General features: G+C 41.3%; 2 protein-coding genes across 8 annotated transcripts in view; both read left to right on the top strand.

Annotated features, from left to right (window-relative positions):
- Nucleotides 1-12,610: 12,610 nt before the first annotated feature.
- On the top strand, nucleotides 12,611-17,764 carry LOC130927808 (serine/threonine-protein kinase pim-3-like). The gene is made up of 6 exons (XM_057853853.1): nucleotides 12,611-13,360; nucleotides 13,456-13,565; nucleotides 13,653-13,703; nucleotides 13,773-14,136; nucleotides 14,560-14,736; nucleotides 16,219-17,764. The coding sequence occupies exons 1-6, from the start codon at nucleotides 13,273-13,275 to the stop codon at nucleotides 16,422-16,424; spliced, it is 996 nt and encodes a 331-aa protein (XP_057709836.1). The 5' UTR covers nucleotides 12,611-13,272; the 3' UTR covers nucleotides 16,425-17,764.
- Nucleotides 17,765-17,908: 144 nt separating this feature from the next.
- Nucleotides 17,909-19,561, top strand: part of ptpn12 (protein tyrosine phosphatase non-receptor type 12) — a 177,083-nt gene continuing 175,430 nt past the window's right edge. For 5 of the 7 annotated variants that reach the window (XM_057853850.1, XM_057853851.1, XM_057853845.1 and 2 more), the window contains exons 1-2: nucleotides 17,909-18,349; nucleotides 18,560-18,620. The gene's annotated coding sequence lies outside the window, so the exon portion shown is untranslated. Of the gene's footprint in view, nucleotides 18,350-18,541; nucleotides 18,621-19,561 lie in introns of those variants that run through there. The other 2 variants (XM_057853847.1, XM_057853846.1) reach the window with 2 other exon arrangements.

The following is a 19,561-nucleotide window of genomic DNA, read 5'->3' as shown; positions in this document are numbered from 1 at the left end:
TGAATTTTGATTGTTATTTACATCTGTAGCATTGCAATGCATACTAGGAGCCATGTTGGACGACAACAGTGTTGACAGCAGGTGGCAGCAGAGGTTGACTTGTCTCCCCCATGGGAACAGTGTTGGCCAAATGAAGCTTCTTGAAACTTTTTGGCCAATTTGTTCAAAGCTTCATGGTGGTTCATTTGGTCTTATGACAGTCTTATGACAACGCTGTCAAAAAAAAGTGTTACCAAATACCATAACTACCAACTAATGAAACAAGTGGAACAGTAACTGAAGAAATAATTAGCACAGAACATGAATTTTGATTGTTATTTACATCTGTAGCGCGGCTATGCATGCTAGGAGGCATGTTGGACAACAACAGTGTTGACAGCAGGTTGCAGCAGAGGTTGACTGGCTCCCCCAAGTGAGCAGTGATAGGCAAATGAAGCTTTTTGAAGCCACGTAGCTTTGCGCCCAATTGGTTCAAAGCTTCATGGTGGTTCATTTGGTCTTATGATAGTCTTATGACACCGCTGTCAAATAAAGTGTTTACTGTTAATATCTTTTGGTGTAAAAATCCCATAATGTAATGAGGTGCGAATCGTGCGAAAATGATGGCATGTTACTCACTCCATTTATGTCTTATACATCCATTCAAAAGTGAGATAATTTGCCTGATGACACTAAATGACATCTGTTATAAGCATTAATGAATGTTCATGACAGTGTCATGTCATAAATATGATTGCCTTATGGCGCCACTGTCAAATAAAGTGTCTCGTAATTGATGAAACAACCGATGGCCAAATGAAGCTTTTTGAAGAATTGAAGCTTTGCAGCCAATTGGCTCAATTGGTTCATGGTGGTTCATTTGGTCTTATGATAGCCTTATGACGCCGCTTTCAAGTAAAGTGTTTCCGATTAATATCTCTTGGTGTAAATATCCCATAATACAGTGAGGACGGCTGCGGTTTATAATCCAGCTCGGCTTATAGTCCGAATATGACGGTAATAAACGAAAAGCTGCCATATTACAACACTACTACTACATGAATGTTGAGAACATTAGAATGAAAACAAAGTTGTTTTGATTGATACGGTCGAAAGTTGGACGATGGCCATTCTGATTACATGAATTACCATTACAAAATGAAAATATTAGGAAGCGAGACCAAGTATGTACACTTGTTATGTTTAATGTTGTTTGCGTGGATGCCGGAAGCTGCTTTTACTCACTCATCCACCGAGGGCATCATTAACCTGGTTGGCGGTGACGCATAAATTAAACAACCCCCGGCCGGCCGACACAATATTTTAATTTGTCTTTTCGCTCAACCTATTATTGTTCTGCTGCTCTACACAAACGGCGATAAGCAAGGCTAGGACTAGAAAAGTCACTTTGCCCCACGTTTGACCCCGACGCCTGATAAATTTAAACACAGGTACAGCTCTTGCTGAGCCGACTCCGTCGATGTTATTTATTTAACACAAAATTCCAACGTCAGTTAGCATAACATAAGTCTGTGTGAGGAATTAAACATATAATATTTTAAATCTGCATACCGAGAAGGTGTGTTAAAAGCACTAATGAGCAGTTATGCAATGTGCCCGACAGATTACCAGACTGACCAGGCTGGCAATGTTGCGTAATGTTGAGACGGGACAGTAATCCATACAGCAACCTGGCCGCTGTTCAGTCATATGCACTGTCACTAAACACGAAATGATTTATAATCGCAGAAAATTGTGATGAAAGGTTCGTAAGAAGTCCCTTTGACTTCCTAAATATTGCTTTTTTATTTTTAAAACCATTTAAAGCAACACTAGGTGACTTTTCAACCTTTATAAAATATTCTTATAACATTTGTAATAATACGTTAACTGGCAACTACTGTAATTTTCTAACTATAAGCAGCTCCTTCTCTTCATTTTGAATCCTGCTGCTTAAAGTCCAGTGCAGCTTATTTGTTAGGTTATTTGGGTTAATAGGTAGCACTAAGAAATAGGTACTGGCACCACTGTCAAATAAATTGTTACTAAATACCATAACTAGCAATTAATGAAACAACTGGAACAGTAACTGAAGAAATAATTAGCACAGAACATGAATTTTGATTATTATTTACATCTGTAGCGCGACAATGCATGCTAAGAGGCATGTTGGACGACATTTGATAGCGGCGTCATAAGATATCAGACCATCATAACTCCGACATGACACTATTATGAGTATGACTCAGTACTTATGGCATATGTCATGAAGTGTCATCCGGCAAATTATGTCACTAACACAATTTATGTCCAGCTCAGATCTTTTACATCCATTCAAAAGTGAGATAATTTGCCTGATGACATTAAATAACATCTGCTACAAGCATTCATTAATGCTCATGACAGTCTCATGTCATAATTATGATTGTCTTATGAGACTGATATGGCCCCAATGTCAAATAAATTAGTACCAAATACTATAACTAGCAATTAATGAAACAACTGGAACAGTAACTGAAGAAATAATTAGCACCGAACATGAATGTTGATTGTTATTTACATCTGTAGCGCTGCAATGCATGCTAGGAAGCATGTTGGGCGACAACAGTGTTGACAGCAGGAGGTTGACTGTCTCCCCCAAGGGAGCAGTGATGGCCAAATGAAGCTTCTTGAAGCAATAAAGCTTTGCAGCCAATTGGTTCAAAGCTTCATGGTGGTTCATTTGGTCTTATGACAGTCTTTCATTTGGTCTTATGACAGTCTTATGACGCCGCTGTCAAATAAAGTGTTACCAGATACCTTAACAAGCAATTAATGAAACAATTGAAACAGTAACTGAAGAAATAATTAGCACAGAACATGAATTTTCATTGTTATTTATATCTGTAGCGCTGCAATGCATGCTTGGAGGCATGTTAGACGACAACAGTGATGACAGCAGGTGGCAGTGGAGGTTGACTCTCTCCCCCAAGGGAGCAGTGATGGCCAGATGAAGCTTCTTGGAATAATGAAATGACGGTTCATTTGGTCTTATGACAGTCGTATAATACCGCTGTCAAATAAAGTGTTACCAAATACCATAACGAGCAATCAATGAAACAATTGGACTAGCAACTGAAGAAATAATTAGCACAGAACATGAATTTTGACTGTTATTTACTTCTGTAGTACTGCAATGCATGCGAGGAGGCATGTCAGACAACAACAGTATTGACAGCAGGTGGCAATGGAGGTTGACTGCCCCCCCAAGGGAGCAGTGATGGCACTTTATTTGACAGCGGCGTCATAAGACTGTCATAAGACAAAATGAACCACCATGAAGCTTTGAACCATTTGGCTGCAAAGCTTCATTGCTTCAAGAAGCTTCATTTGGCCATCACTGCTCCCTTGGGGGAGACAGTCAACCTCATCTGCCACCTGCTGTAAACACTGTTGTCATGTAACATGCCTCCTAGCATGCGTTGCAGCACTACAGTTATAAAAATCAAAATTCATGTTCTATTCTAATTATTTCTTCAGTTACCGTTCAAATTGTTTCATTAATTGCTCATTATGGTATTTGGTAACACTTTATTTGACAGTGGCGTCATGAGACTGTCATAAGACCAAATGTACCACCATGAAGCTTTGAACCAATGGCTGCAAAGCTTCATTGCTTCATTTGGCCATCACTGCTCCCTTGGGGGAGACAGTCAACCTCTGCTGTCAACACTTTTGTTGTCCAACATGCCTACTAGCATGCATTGCAGCATTACAGATGTAAATAATCAAAATTCATGTTCTGTCCTAATTATTTCTTCAGTTACTGTTCCGGTTGTTTCATTAATTGCTCGTTATGGTATTTGGTAACACTTTATTTGACAACGGCATTATACGATTGTCATAAGACCAAATGAACCACCATTTCATTGCTTCAAGAAGCTTGAATAGGTCATCACTGCTCCCTTGGGGGAGACAGTCAACCCCTTCTGACACCTGCTGTCAACACTTTTTTTCGTCCAACATGCCTCCTAGCATGCATTGCAGCATTACAGATGTAAATAATCAAAATTCATGTTCTGTCCTAATTATTTCTTCAGTTACTGTTCCGGTTGTTTCATTAATTGCTCGTTATAGTATTTGTTAACACTTTATTTGACAGTGGCATCATAAGACAGTCATAAGACCAAATGAACTACCATTAAGCTTTGAACCAATTGGCTGCAAAGCTTCATTGCTTCAAGAAGCTTCATTTGGCCATCACTGGTCCCTTGGGGGAGACAATCAACACCTTATGACACCTGCTGTCAACACTGTTGTCATCTAACATGCCTCCTAGCATGCATTGCAGCATTGCAGATGCAAATAACAATCAAAATTCATGTTCTGTGCGAATTATTTCTTCTGTTACTGTTCTGTTTCAATAATTGCTCGTTACGGTATTTGGTAACACTTTATTTGACAGCGGCGTCATATGATTGTCATAAGACCAAATGAACCACTATGAGGCTTTGAACCAATTGGCTGCAAAGCTTCATTGCTTCAAGAAGCTTCATTTGGCCATTACTGCTCCCTTGGGGGAGACAGTCAACCTCCACCTCAACCTGCTGTCAACACTGTTGTTGTCTAACATGCCTCTTAGCATGCATTGCATCGCTCCAAATGTAAATCACAGTCAAAATTCATGTTCTGTGCTAATTATGTCTTCGGTTACTGTTTTAGTTGGTTCATTAATTGCTAGTTATGGTATTTGGTAACACTATTTGACAGTGGCGCCATAAGACTGTCCTTAGACAATCATAATTATGACATGACAATGTCATGAGCATTAATGAATGCTTATAACACATGTCATTTAGTGTTTAGTGTAATGTTTGAACTCTCAATGCAGAGAGTTGCAAATGCACTGGAGTGTGTCGCGTTCAGGCACAACTCCAGTAAGTCCTCCGCATAAATCCGAACGTACGGCCACCCGAGAGAGCGCGGAGAGTCAAGCTGGATCCATTTCAATCGTCGGCTTACCAAAATGATGTGGCCGCTACTAACCAACGTGGTGGGGACTGAAAATAACCACGGGTGACTCCAGGACTGTGATGTGGCCACGCGCCCTCTGGTGCGTTTGGTTTTATGTGTCCCTAGTGAAAGCCATCAAATTAGAGATGCAAATGCCGTCGGACCCCTCATGGGCTGGCTGACACCGTTTACTAAGGCGGCAAAGGAAAGTGGGCGGCATCCCAGGCATGTGCGGGAATACACAAATGACGAGAAGAGGCCGGACAGTGACAGCTCATCATGGTGCCACGAGCCGTTTTTCTTCCTCGTGGCTTTTCTCTGAGAAGTGGCGCACATAAATAATAAAGGGGAAAAAACGACCTGATGATGATTTCCCATGAGAGCTGTGAATGACTGCATAGCAGGCAGAAAAAAATACTATCATGAATACTTCATAAACTTGACTGATCCTTGTCCAGGGCAAAAGATTGGATTTACCCCAATATAATACCCTCCAACATTCCGGATCAGAGGATTGAGAGATGCATTCTGTCTATTGAATGCATTATTTAGTGTGTATATGTATTTTTAGGGGCTGCAAGACGAGCCATGTCGGGGGCTTTTGAGGTGAATGATGTATTTTAATTTGCTTGTTCAGTCTGAACATCAACACTTACAAATGAATTCCCGATCATATGCACGTTTTGCCTATAAGCACACCACAAGACATTATTCACACGGACCATTTCGGGTACTCCGCTTTACCTCAGTCCACCCTCGTCCCCATTTATACTTTGCACACTCTGGGCTATCAATTTCGGATATTATGTTGCATCTCCAAGACTGTTATAGTTATGGAATGAGGGCATACAAACTGTCTTGTACCTCTTCAGACACTGAGATCTTTGGTAGAAATTCCAGTCATGAACTACAAGGTTACAAAAACATACTTTGTCTATGTCCTTCAAGTCAAAATCGAGCATTTAGAGCATTTTAGCACCAGTGCTAAGAGTCATAAAAATGACAAATAGGTTCAAGAAGGGATACACAACTACCAGTAAGTTTCACACTGTAAGGTGCACTTGACAATAAGCCGCCACCCACCAAATTTGACACCAAAACGACCTTTGTTCATAGAGAAGCTGAAGCTGTCCTAGCTGTATTACGGTGTATACTGTATATACACCAAAAAGATATTAACCAGTAACATTTTATTTGACAGCGGCATAAGACAAAATGAACCACCATGAAGCTTTGAACCAGTTGGCTGCAAAGCTTCATTGCTTCGAGAAGCTTCATTTAACCATCACTGCTCCCTTAGGGGAGACAGTCAACCTCCTGCTGTCAACACTGTTGTCGTCCAACATGCCTCCTATCATGCATTGTAGCACTATGGATGTAAATAACAATCAAAATCATGTTCTGTGCGAATTATTTCTTCAGTTACTGTTCCAGTTGTTTCATTAATTGCTAGTTATGGTATTTGGTTACACTTTATTTGACAGTGGCACCATAAGACTGTCATAAGACAATTATGTCATGACACTATGAAGCAGATAGTACCTTTTCTCATAGGCACTGTCTAACTATTTGCATTATTCTAACACACTTAATATAATCAATCAGGGAATAGTATCGTTTCTCGTATTTACTGTTTTTTTTATTACTCTCACACACCCAATATAAAATAAAAAGCACTTATACCATAGTTTTTAGGAAAACAAGCAGAATAATGGGAAAGATTGACGCTGACATCTACAAGCCCACGTCTGCACCACCAACTCTCGCAATCAGTTCTCTTGGACAGTCCAGAACAAATGGCGGGATGTCTTGTCCCAACACAAGGAACACTGGACAACGCCAGATATTCGACTGATAACACGACTGACAAGACTCCAAGAGCCACTTTGATGCTGAGGTGGCAAAATCCACAACCCTCGTTGCCCTGACAACAGTAACTCCCGATTCCTCCTGTCCAATCCACAAACAGACTATAATCCTAAACAATCCCCAAACACACCCTTCCTCCTGCTCACGTCCCGCCCAGCGAGAGCCCCCAAAAGACAATGTTTAACGAAGAATTGTGATTTTTTTCTCTCGGGAACCTTTTGTTGACTTGTGATATGCTGACCTTGGATCCTTGCCTGGGTTCTTCTGTGCTGTATGATTGCTGTCAACTTTTTCCAGCTATCAAAATGGAGTCAGTACAAAGGTTTAAGACTAAGGTGAACGCGCGGAGTTTGGCCTTTTGGCCGGGTTGTCGGTATTTGGAGCTGTGCCAGCGCTGGTCCGGCGGTTCGGCTGCCGTGATTCCGTCAGTCTGGCTAAAGGGTCAGATTCCTTCAGTTGTCATGAGCATTAATGAATGCTTATAACAGATGTCATTTCGTGTCATCCGGCCAATTATCTCACTTTTGATGTAAAACATCCAAGCTGGACATAAATTGGGTTTGTGACATAATTTGCCGGATGACACCTTATGACATCTGTCATAAGCATTCAGTACTGCAAATGATAGTGTCATGTCATAATTATGACGGTCTTATGACAGTCTTATGATGCCACTGTCAAATAAATGGTTACTAATTAACCCAAATAAATCAACAAATAAGCCGCACTAGTCTATTAAAATGCAGGATTCGAATCGAAAGAAAAAAGTAGCAGCTTATAGTCTGAAAATTACGGTAGTCCTTAAGTTGCATTTGAACGCAACACACTCCAGTGCAGTGTTGTTTTCGTCAACAATGACGATCACGAAAATATTGCGTCAACGAACTATTTGTTTCATGACGATGACAAGATGTAACGACCTAGAAACGTGTCTTGGGTAGGGATTTCGGACTGGTGGAAGCAATCTTGGATTCTGTTCTGGAGCTACGTAAAAACATCTGAATGTTCTTGCGTTTAAAGTAGCGGTGCAACAACTACTCGAATAATCGACAACGAATCGATTAGCAAATGAATCGACAATTATTTTGATAACCAATAAATGTGAGGCTGTGCGATTGCATGCCAGTTATTAGAGCAAGAGAGAGAGTTCACTGCTACACTCGCGTTGGGTTGCTGAATCAATAATATTACAAAATGCCGAGAGACTGATGTGAGCAAATGAAGCTAATTGCATTGTTTGCATTGCTTGTTGATGAGACGTTACTACTTATCACGAAGGTCTAAGCTAGTTATCGATGATGCTAATTAGTGTCCTAAGTATCCGTTTGTATTGTGTTTTGGAGAAGCATATTAGCGCTTAAGTTATTGTTATATAGTAAAGTTTCAACACAAACTCCCATTCAAACTGTAAATTGTCTTACAAGAGTTTGCTTTGAAATTGGATTTTGTCTTCATTGTTACTTACAACATGCCTCAAGTTAAACTGTGAAGGTAATTGTAAAAAGTGACATTCATCCAATTAATCGATTAATAGTTTAATTAATTGGCCGATTAATCGATTATAAAAATAATCATCAACAGAAGTCATTAAATGTCATTCGGCAAATTATGTCACTAACTCCATTCATGTCCAGCTCGGATGTTTCACATCCATTCAAAAGTGAGATAATTTCCCGGATAACACTAAATGACAAGTTATAAGCATTTATTAATGCTCATGACAATGTCATGTCATAATTATGATTGTCTAATGACAGTTTTATGGCGCCACTATCAAATAAGGTGTTACCAAATACCATAAATAGCAATTAATGAAACAACTGGAACAGTAACTGAAGAATTAGCACAGAACATAAATTTAGATTGTTTTTTTTACATCTGTCACGCTGCAGTGCATGCTAGGAGGAATGCTGGACAACAACAGTGTTGACAGCAGGTGGCAGCAGAGGTTGACTGTTTCCCCCAAGGGAGCAGTGATGGCTAAATGAAGCGTTCTGAAGCAACAAATCAATGTGAGGATTGAAGTACTCACAAGAAGTGAACCCTTTCCAAGAGGAAAGACTTTACATAGGAAATGATGTCATCAGATCACCACACGTTAAGCTTTGTTTACATTTTATTGAACCAATGATATTGGACGCTTTTAATTGAAGCCACTCTTGGCTAATCACAGACCAGTTGTGCCAATCGTGGGGCTGAGTTGCGTCACGTAAACTTAACCGCGGCCCATTTTCTTTTAAAACTGGACAAATAGCGTCCAGCTAATGGGTTGTGTTGGACATTGGACACTTCAGTTGAGTGTCTGTCCTAAAACCGGACAGGTGGGCACCCGAGTTAGCATGCTAACAATTGTTATTATGAAGTAGAAAATTGTGTTGTTACTCATCTTAGTATGAATTTTGCCGATCAATACATTACTCAAAATTAGAGCATCAAAGCAGGTTACAGCCTAGATACAGTTTTCTTGTTTGCAGTGTAGATTTACATAACTTTGCACTGGCTCGGCTTATGGCCCGATAACGTTCCGTGGAACTTTTCAAACGCTTCTTGTTTGGTTAGCGCTCAAAAATACACACATACACGCACAGGTTATCGGAGGATGGAGGAGATAAACAGTGGAAAGTTCACTGTTCGCCAAGGTCATGTTGCCATGTGTGACAGTAAATGTGGAAAGTTTGAACTCCAGAATTGGACGTTTGCAAACTTCGATCCGAGTTTTGTTTTCATCTCGCTAACCTATTTTGTTCCCTGTCAATTGTGAGTCATGCTGCGTGGAAAAATATATTTCTCAATGCAGCAAACACATTGGAGTGTGTTGCGTTCAGGTGCAGGAGAAAGCATTTCAATTCGGGGCTCTGCTGCATAATGCATGCTACATTTACAGTGGTATGAAAAAGGATCCGAACCTTTTGGAATTTCTCCCATTCATGCATAAAATCACCATCACATGTGATCTGATCTTTGTCAAAATCACACAGATGTAAAAACAGTGTCTGCTTTAACTAAATTATACTATAATTAGTATAGCATGCAAACAATGACAGATGGGGGAAAAATAAGTAAGTGAACCCTCTGCCTAAGGAGACCTTTGAAACACTTCAAAATTGAAACCAATTTTTACCAAACAATTTAAGTAAGGTATGTGCCCAGTCATTGATGAGTGGTTTAAAGCTGCCCTGCCCACTATAAAACACACACCTGGTAAGAATTTTCTTGATCAGAAGCATTGTCTGATGTGCATCATGGCTTGGTCAAAAGAGCTGTCTCAAAACTTACGATCAAGGATTGTTAATTTGTATAAAGCTGGGAAAGGATACAAAACCATCTCTAAAAGTCTGGATGTTCATCAATCCACAGAGACGTTGTCTACAAATGGAGAGAGTTTGGCACTGTTGCTTCTCTCCCAAGGAGTGGCCGTCCACCAAAGACGTTGCCAAGAGTTCAGCGCAGAATACCCGGAGAGGTAAAAAAGAACCCTAGAGTGTCTGCTAAAGACTTACAGAAATCACTGGCACAGTCCAATATCTCTGCGCACACATCAACTATGTATAAAACTTTGGCCAAGAATGGTGTTCATGGGAGAACTCCACGGAGGAAGCCATTGCTGTCTGTTTAATGTTCGCAAAAAGGCACTTGGACACTCCACAGAAGTTGTGGCAAAATGTTTTGTGGACTGATGAAACCAAAGTTTCTTTTTTGGGGGGGGAGTAACACACAACGTCATGTGTGGAGGGAAAATGGAACTGCTCACCAACATCAGCACCTCATCCCCACCGTGAAGTATGGTGGAGGGAGCATCATGATTTGGGGCTGTTTTGCTACCTCGGGGCCTGGACAACTTGCAATCATTAATGGAAGAATGAATTCAAAAGTTTATTAGGATGTTTTGCAGGAAAACCTGAGGCCGTCTGTCAGACAGTTGAAGCTAAGAAGAGGATGGATGCTGCAACAAGACATTGACCCAAAAACAGAAGTAAATCAACTTCAGAATGGTTTCAGAAGAACAAAATACACGTTCTGAAGTGGTCAAGTCAAAGTCCGGACTTGAACCCCATTGAGATGTGGTGGCATGACCTAAAGACAGCGATTCATGCCAGACATCTGAGGAATCTGACTGAACTACAGCAGTTTTGTAGAAAAGAATGGGCCAAGATTAGTCCTGATCGATGTGCCAGACTGATCTGCAGCGTCTGGTTGAAGTTATTGCTGCCAAAGGAGGGGAAGCACAAAATATTAAATGTGATGGTGTACTTATTTATTTTTTTCCCCCTTCTGTCATTGTATGCATACTATAGCCTTCTCATTGAAATATGAAAACCTATAAATGTTTGGCTGGATTTTAGTTAAAGCAGACAGTTTTTTCATCTGTGTGATTTTGAAGATCAGATCACACTTGATGGTGATTTTATAATGAAATATGAAAAATTCCAAAAGGTTCAGATACTTTTTCATAGCACTGTAAATGGAGTTAGTGACATACAGTAATTTTTGCATTATAAGGTGCACCTAACAATAAGCCGCCACCCAACAAATTTGACACAAAAATGACATATGTTCTTAGATAAGCCACACTGCACTATAAGGCGCAGCTGTCTTCACTGTACTATGGGATATTTACACCAAAAGATATTAAAAAATTTTTGGACGGCGGCATCATACGGCTGTCATAAGACCCAATGAACCCCCATGAAGCTTTGAACCAACTGGCTGCAAAGCTTCATTGCTTCAAGAAGCTTCATTTTGCCATCACTACTCCCTTGGGGCGACGGTCAACCTCCACTGCCACCTGCTGTCAACACTGTTGTGGTCTAACATGCCTCCTAGCATGCATTGTAGCGCTGCAGATGTAAATAACAATAAAAATTCATGTTCTCTGCTAATTATTTCTTCAGTTACTGTTCTAGTTGTTTCATTAATTGCTTGTTATGGTCTTTGGTAACTCTTTATTTGACAGTGGCGCTGACACATGACACTGTCATGAGCATTCATGAATGCTTATAACACATTTAGTGTTTAGTGTCGTGCTTTAACTCTCAGTGCAGAGAGTTTCAAACGCACTCGAGTGTGTCGCGTTCAGGTGGGAGGGACAAGTGAATTCCCTCGCATAATTCCGGACGTACGGCCACTCGAGAATACAAAATATTAAATTTGATGGTTCAGTTATTTATTTTTCCCCCTCCTGTCATTGTTTGCCTAATACGCTCATTAAAATATGAAAACCTATAAATGTTTGGGTGGTTTAAGTTAAAGCAGTCTTTTCATCTGTGTGATTTTGACAGAGATCGGATCACATTTGATGGTGATTTAGTGCAGAAATGTGAGAAATTCCAAAAGGTTCAGATACTTTTTCATACCAGTGTAGGTGTCGTGCAAGCTTTGTATGTGAATATTCATACGATTTAATCAATACATTTGCACACCTCAACGTTAGCAAACATTGTTACTGACAATTACTGGCTCATTTGCGTTGCTGAGTGGTTTACTGTACTGTATATTTGGGCTCCACACACCCCTGAACAAAGAACAGTGGGGAGACATGTTTATGAGTAATTTGCTATGGGTTGTCGACAAAATGAGCTTTTCTTTTCCAAGCAGACTGTCTGTCTCTTGCTGCAGAGCTGCATCGGGGCGGGTGGAGGATACAAATAAAGGGGAGGGCAACCCAAAATTGCCGCCACGTGCACTCAAACGTCTGCTTTATTACAACAACTTTTACCTGATTGGCCAGCGCCCAGAGCCTAGTATTTATATACGACATCTGATTGGTTGCCGCCTCCGAGTGAATAGTGAAGTAGTGCAAATCTCCCAGACGAGATTCTTGCGCGTCTAGTACTATCAGAAAGTAGTCCCGGGATGCAAATCGATTTTACGAGGATGTTTTTGAGTCAAAATGTGTTTAAATCGCACGTTTTTTCGAGAGAGGGTCTTTAGACGCGTGTTCAGCGGTAGGTGGGTGTTTATCGGCTCTATTTGAGTGAAACCGTCGAGCAGTATTGGAGGCGGAGGGATATCTAACGTCCTACTGCGCGTCAAAATATTGGCTCTGGGAAACCGCGTCAAAGCTCAGACAGCGGCAACTGCTCAGGATAACAACAACACTTTGCGGAGGATATACTCATCTGTTAAACTCGCGTGCGATTTCAGTTAAGTCAGGAATCCACGCGTGGTGTTTCTTGGGACTTTTATTCGTCGTCAGCGGCACTTCAACCTACTTTCATGTTGGTTTTCGGGCACCGGTGTGCGACTTCACTGTCGTGACACGAATTGGACGGGCGCGGTGCGGCCGAGTTGGCGCACTGCAAGACGGTCAACACCACTATTTAGACGGCGCCCGAACCCCTTCAGTCACTTTCTAGAAACCTCAACTTGGCTGCCTTTGGATAACAAACACCTGCTTTTTTGTGAGTCTTTTTGTTTTTGTTTTTTTTTAATATGTTGCTGTCAAAGTTAGGGTCATTTTCCCACATTTGCAACCCTTCGAGCATGGACCACCTACCAGTGAAATTACAGCTTCAACCGGGTAGGTAACGCATAAAAGGCGGGGGGAAGAGTTAACGGTTGAATTTCAAATGGTTAGTTTTTAAATCATTTTGTCGTTATTTTTTCGAAAAACAGTGAAAGTGGAGAAAGAACCATTCGAAAAGGTGTACCAGGTAGGCTCCGTGCTGGGGAGCGGAGGCTTCGGCACCGTGTACGCCGGAAACAGGCTCTCTGACGGGGCACCGGTAAGTCGCGGACCCGGGGGTGTAAAATTCCAACTTTAACGTATAATTAAGTGATTAAATGTTTATTTTTCGTGTGTTTTCTACTAGGTGGCGATAAAACACGTCGCTAAGGAGCGAGTCACCGAATGGGGCTCGATTGTAAGTGTTTTATTTTTATGTTTATGAAACGTTCGTAGCTGTTTGTAACGGGATTTTTTTCCACCTCAGAACGGAAATATGGTCCCGCTCGAAATCCTCCTCCTGAAGAAGGTCAGCTCATCTTTTCGCGGAGTTATCAAATTGCTGGATTATTACGAGCGCGCCGACGGTTGGCTCATGGTTATGGAGAGGCCGGAGCTCGTCAAGGACTTGTTCGACTTCATAACCGAGAAAGGCGCCCTGGAAGAGGACGAGGCTAAGGGGTTCTTCCGCCAAGTCCTGGAAGCGGTGCGGCATTGCTACAGCTGCGGGGTGGTGCACCGGGACATTAAAGACGAGAACCTGCTGGTGGACCTCCGAACCGGGGAGCTCAAGCTTATCGACTTCGGTTCCGGGGCCATACTCAAGGACACCGTCTACACCGACTTTGACGGTAAGCTTTTTCGGGGGTTTGCCCTTGATGTTGCGTGCTATTTTCAGGCGCGGAGGTGTATTTTGGGGGCGGAGGGATTTCCTCACGTCATAAATATATATTGGTGACAAATCCGTGACGCACGGTTGTCGTTTTCGTGCGTTGCTGGCTTTGGAAAGTGCACGGCGTAAGTCAAGAGTGCCACGTAACGTGTTTGTTGTGACACCCGAATCGAGGCGTCACATGATCGGATCACGTTTCCTTCTCTGTTGTGGTGGGAAGGGAGGGGGTGGCTAGTTTGTTGTGGTTGTACAGGGAGCGTCTTTGATTTAAAAAAACGTCAATGGATATCAATGACGTCAATGAGGGACAAACACTTGGAGAGTTTTAATCATAATCAATGACGCTGAACTAACCCATTCCTGTTTTTTGTGCATTTTTTAGGGACCCGCGTGTACAGCCCACCCGAGTGGATCCGTTACCACAGATACCACGGCCGCTCCGCCACTGTGTGGTCGCTCGGCGTGCTTCTTTACGACATGGTCTGCGGCGACATTCCCTTCGAGCAGGACGAGGAGATTCTCAGGGGGAGACTGTACTTCAGAAGGAGGGTTTCAGCCGGTGAGTGCCAGCCAAATATAGGTTGACTGTGTCGCCTCCTAGCGGCGATGAGTGGTAGCTAATTATCTGGGTCTCTGCTTTGCAAAGTCCAAGATAGTGTTGATCTGCACTTTAACCTAGATTATTTTTTGTTCAATATAAATGGCGATTTTCTGGGGGGGGAGTTTCAAAATGTATCTAGTCCTACAGTTTTTGACCAAATCACATAATTTGGACATAAAAAATTCCAGGGGGCATACAAGTTGTATACAGAATTTGGAAAAAAAAAAATTTTTACTGTTCCCCGGAAATTTGCCAGAAACTTTGCCATTCATTTTTAATAGGATGCAACGTTGGTTCAAATTTCCCATTGACTTCCAATGGAATTTACATTCCATTAATGCCATTGACAGTCATGTATATTGAATCTATTGATGCATATGTAAGTCGATGCCATTGACGGCCATAGACGTCCAAATTTCCCATTAGTTTCCAATGTCATTCGCGTTGCATTGACGCACAAGTACACAAACGCAAATGAGGGCTATGCACGTCCTTGCCATTGACGGCCATGTATGTCAATGCTATTGATGCCAATGTACTTGGACTCCATTGACGGTCATGGACGTCCAAATTTTCCATTCATTTCCCATGGCATTTACATTGCATTGAAGCCAATTTAGACATAAGCCATTGACTGCCATGGATGTCAATTCTATTGATGCCAATGTACTTGAATTCCATTGACACATATGGAAGTCGATGCCATTGACGGCCATGGAAGTCCAAATTTCCCATTCATTTTCAATGGCAAAAAAACAAATGACCCCAATTCCATTGACGCATATGGATGTCAATGCCATTGTCGCCCATGGACGTCCAAATTTCCCCATTCATTGCCAATGGCATTAACATTAAATTGAGGACAATTTAGTCAGATGCCGTTGATGGCCATGTATATAAATTCTATTGATGCCAGTGTACTTTTGATTCCATTTACACATATGGATGTCGATGCCATTGACGGCCAGGGACGTCCAAAATTCCCATTCATTTTCAGTGGCATTTACTTTGTTTAATCCCATTGATTGCCATGTTTGTCGATGCCATTGACTGCTATGGACGTCCAAATTACCCATTCATTTTCAATGGCAAAAAAAAAAGTCCCCAAATCAACAGGAAATGACCAGATATCAATAGGACACGCCCCCCCAAATGTCCCCACGTGACATGATATGACCAGGACACGCCCCCCAAATTTCCCCAATGCAACAGGAAAGTGACCTTATATTGTCCCCGAAATGTCCCCAAACATACCTGGGCGGGGCTAAGATCTGTATCTCCACACAGCAAAGACCCAGAGTAATTTCTCCATAATTTGCTGTTTCTAGTAGTAAATGAGTTGTTTTGGTTGTAGATTCATCGTTTCGAGATGTTATTAAGATGAAAATTGTGAATGAGTTGACTTTTGGCTCATTTTTTTCATATCTCTTGATGACACAGAGTGCCAGCAGCTGATCAAATGGTGCCTGGCTCTGCGACCTTCCGACCGGCCCACACTGGAGCAGATCGGCGACCACCCGTGGATGCGGACGACGGCCCAAGCGCCCGAGTCCAGCCCCGAAGAACCCGCCGGTGGCGAAATCCGCCTCCGGACCATCGCCATCGATTCGTCGTCGAGCACAACTTCGAGCAAGGAGAACTTTTAAGAAGTGCTCTGAAAGACTGTTTTTTGGAGGGGGTGGGTACACTGTGGCCCAGCTGGCTGTTCAATGGCCACGGACTTGTTCTGTTCAACAACTTTTGTTGCTTCATCTTACACCCCCCCCCCCTTCCTTGTTTCCTGTTTTCGTTCATATAAAGGGGAGTATTTTGCTGTCCGGGTGGTCTTACCAGCACTATTCCCCTTCTCAAATTTTTTTTTTTTTTTTCTTTTGTTAGAAGGCTAGTTAATGCAAAAGCCTTCTTACTCAGATATGGATGCTCTCATAGAGCTTTGGACAAACATTTGTTGTTGTTTTTTTTTTTTTTTTAATTCAATGTTTAAAAAGTTTAATTTTGGAGTGCCTTTTTTTGGAACGCTGCTTTTTTCTGGGGGCTTTTTCATCTCAACCGTTGTTTCGGTCGGACTCGACACGACAAGCCAAGTTTGCCCCCAGCGGAGAGGCTGCACGAGCATTAAGAGAGGAGAGAACGGAATACTTGAAACACATCACTCTTCGAAGCTGCTCACTCACTCACTCTATAGCCTGAACAGGTGTTTTTTTGGAAACTGGATCCTGTCTTTTTCTGAATGTCTACAACATGTTAACACACGTACACCTCGACTCGCGACCCCGTTCTGCCTTTCTCTCGTTCTCCCGCTCTGTTGCGAGGCCGTTCGCCTCCCGCCATTTCACAGCTCGACACGTCACGCCCCCTCCCGTCCCCGGAGACCCTCCGCGGGATGTGAAATGCACAATCAATGCAATATTCATCACCTATGTTGTTTATTTTTTCTTTTCGGGCGAATATTGTACAGTGTGTTCGGCCTCTTTTAGTGTGTTTTTTTTTTTTTTCCTTCATTTGCATTTAATTTATTTGTAAACGTGTAGACATTCCACATTCAGTGGTTATTTATTTTATTTATTGTCTATGCTTAAACTCCCCTCCCTTTAAAAAATGAGTTTTTTTGCATATCCTACTTGGCCTTTAGTTTGCATTCCTAACTTATTTTTACATATCGACAATTTTTTTTTTTTTAGATTGTGGAGGATGCACTGACAGTTGTCGATGTTAAGCAGAATAAAACAAGTTTACTTAAATTTGAAAGCATTTTGAATGTTATTTAACTACTTTGGAATTTAAATCCAAGTTCTGTACTTTCAAGTTGAAGTTTTTTTCAGTTGTTTGGGAAGCTAAACAATTGCAGTTTTAACACAGCCTCGCCACATTCGACACCTTCGGGCTCACTGTTGCCACTCGGGGCTCCAAAGGATGGATATTGCTATTTTTTTTTTTTTTATACTAAATTTTCAATTAAAGTCCCACTTTTATGTACTGAAAAAAACTGGTGTGATTATTGTGACTGGTGTGAAAATGAGGTATCTTGGAACCCAAAATGGTGGAGGTCATAATACAAGTAGTAATATTTAATTTCAAAGTCCCTCTCACGACACTCAGTGACACTTTGAAACTGAATATACCAGACAAACATAAACACAAGTAAAATATTGACATAAATATAAAAAAAAAAAAAAAAAGGCCAAATAGTCTTCTTTTAAACACTCTTAAGTCTTAACGTGCTATGCAGCTAACATCCAAAACAAACGAGCGTGTTGCGTTCAGGTGCAACCCAAAAAAGCATTTAAGTCCTGCTCGCCAACGCTCTTCCGCATAAATCCTAAACGTTTTTTTTTTTTATTTCCATCAATGGCAATGAATGAGTTATAACTGCGAACAGTGAGTATGCAAAGCAGTTCCGACAAGTTCAAGCGACTTTCGTTAGGTGACAAGTCGCCAGACACAAGAGGAAGATGCCAGATGGACTCCTGGGGCCCCGGTGGGCGCAGATGGGACGGTGGGTGTCAACCCACACAGGCAGCACAGTCTGCGGCGTGGAGAAGAGGAAAAGACGAGAAAGGAGAATGCACTGGTGCGATCGAGTGATACTACACTTAACACTAGCGTCTTTGTTTCTCAATGTACGAGTGTCCATAAATGTGACCCTGTTTTAAGGACACGCTGCTATTAGAATGAACGAGTTAGCAATTTGGCAAATGTGTTATAAACGTGTGTGAAATAACAAACACAAAACCAGTTGTAAAAGAAAAAAATATATATATAAAACACTTTTTTCATCCAGGTGTGGTCACGTGAGGAGCGCAGGTGGTGCTGATTGATTGCCGAACCGGACCGCTTGCTAGGTATACCGCTCGCACTTATCGTCGTTTTTATTTATTAATTTCCGTTTCTTGGACCGAATATGATTTATGAATAATGACTTTGATGACTTATGAAGCGATAGTGGACATATTAATCAAGCGCACGGTCATTAAATTGTGCTAAAAAAGGCGTTCGTAAACATGATAGCGTTAGCAATAACGCTACCGTATTGCGGTGCGTTCACGAGCTAATTGAACAACTGGTTTTGTTTACAAACCGCTTAACTTTAAAGCGGTCGCGTTTGCGTAATTGGTACTTTGATGTTCACATATGTGTGTCGCTCAAATAGCGCTTTGGTCTGTAAATCGTCGGCTGCTATTGATGACGTCGAGCACAAAGTAATTTTGTCAGTTGAACTCTTAAAGGAATCCACGGATAGAAAGATTTATAGTTAACAGATAAACGTTATTATGAATTAAAATAATTTGATATTAAAAACCCTCTTTATGTTTTTGTTTTTATACCATTTTCAAAGTTAATTTAACTAGTAGGTCACCATAAGCGGATTTTAAGGGGGGGCATGGTCCCTCCTGGTGGCCGAAAAGTGTCATTGTATGTAATTTACTTCCCTATATATATAAAAGTTGTAAAGCAAAAAAACTGCAACAAAAATGAATGAAATGAACAAAAAAATATATTTTTATAATAGATCAAAATTATTTTTTGAACAGATCACGTGACTAGCACCTTACACGGTCATTTGCTTTGCATATAATAAAAAAAAAAAAACTAATTGTGCAAGTTCTCCCACTTGAAAATATTAGAGAGGCCTTTAATTGTCAACATGGGTAAACCTCAACCATGAGAGACAGAATGTGGGGGAAAAAAACAGAAAATCACATTGTCATATTTTTTATGAATTTATTTGCAAATCATGGTGGAAAATAAGTATTTGGTCAGTACCAAAAGTTCATCTCAATAC

Source organism: Corythoichthys intestinalis, chromosome 13 (genome assembly GCF_030265065.1).
Source record: "Corythoichthys intestinalis isolate RoL2023-P3 chromosome 13, ASM3026506v1, whole genome shotgun sequence".
NCBI lineage: Eukaryota > Metazoa > Chordata > Actinopteri > Syngnathiformes > Syngnathidae > Corythoichthys > Corythoichthys intestinalis.
Note: the sequence above shows the minus strand (reverse complement) of the source record. Positions and strands in the feature narration are given on the sequence as shown.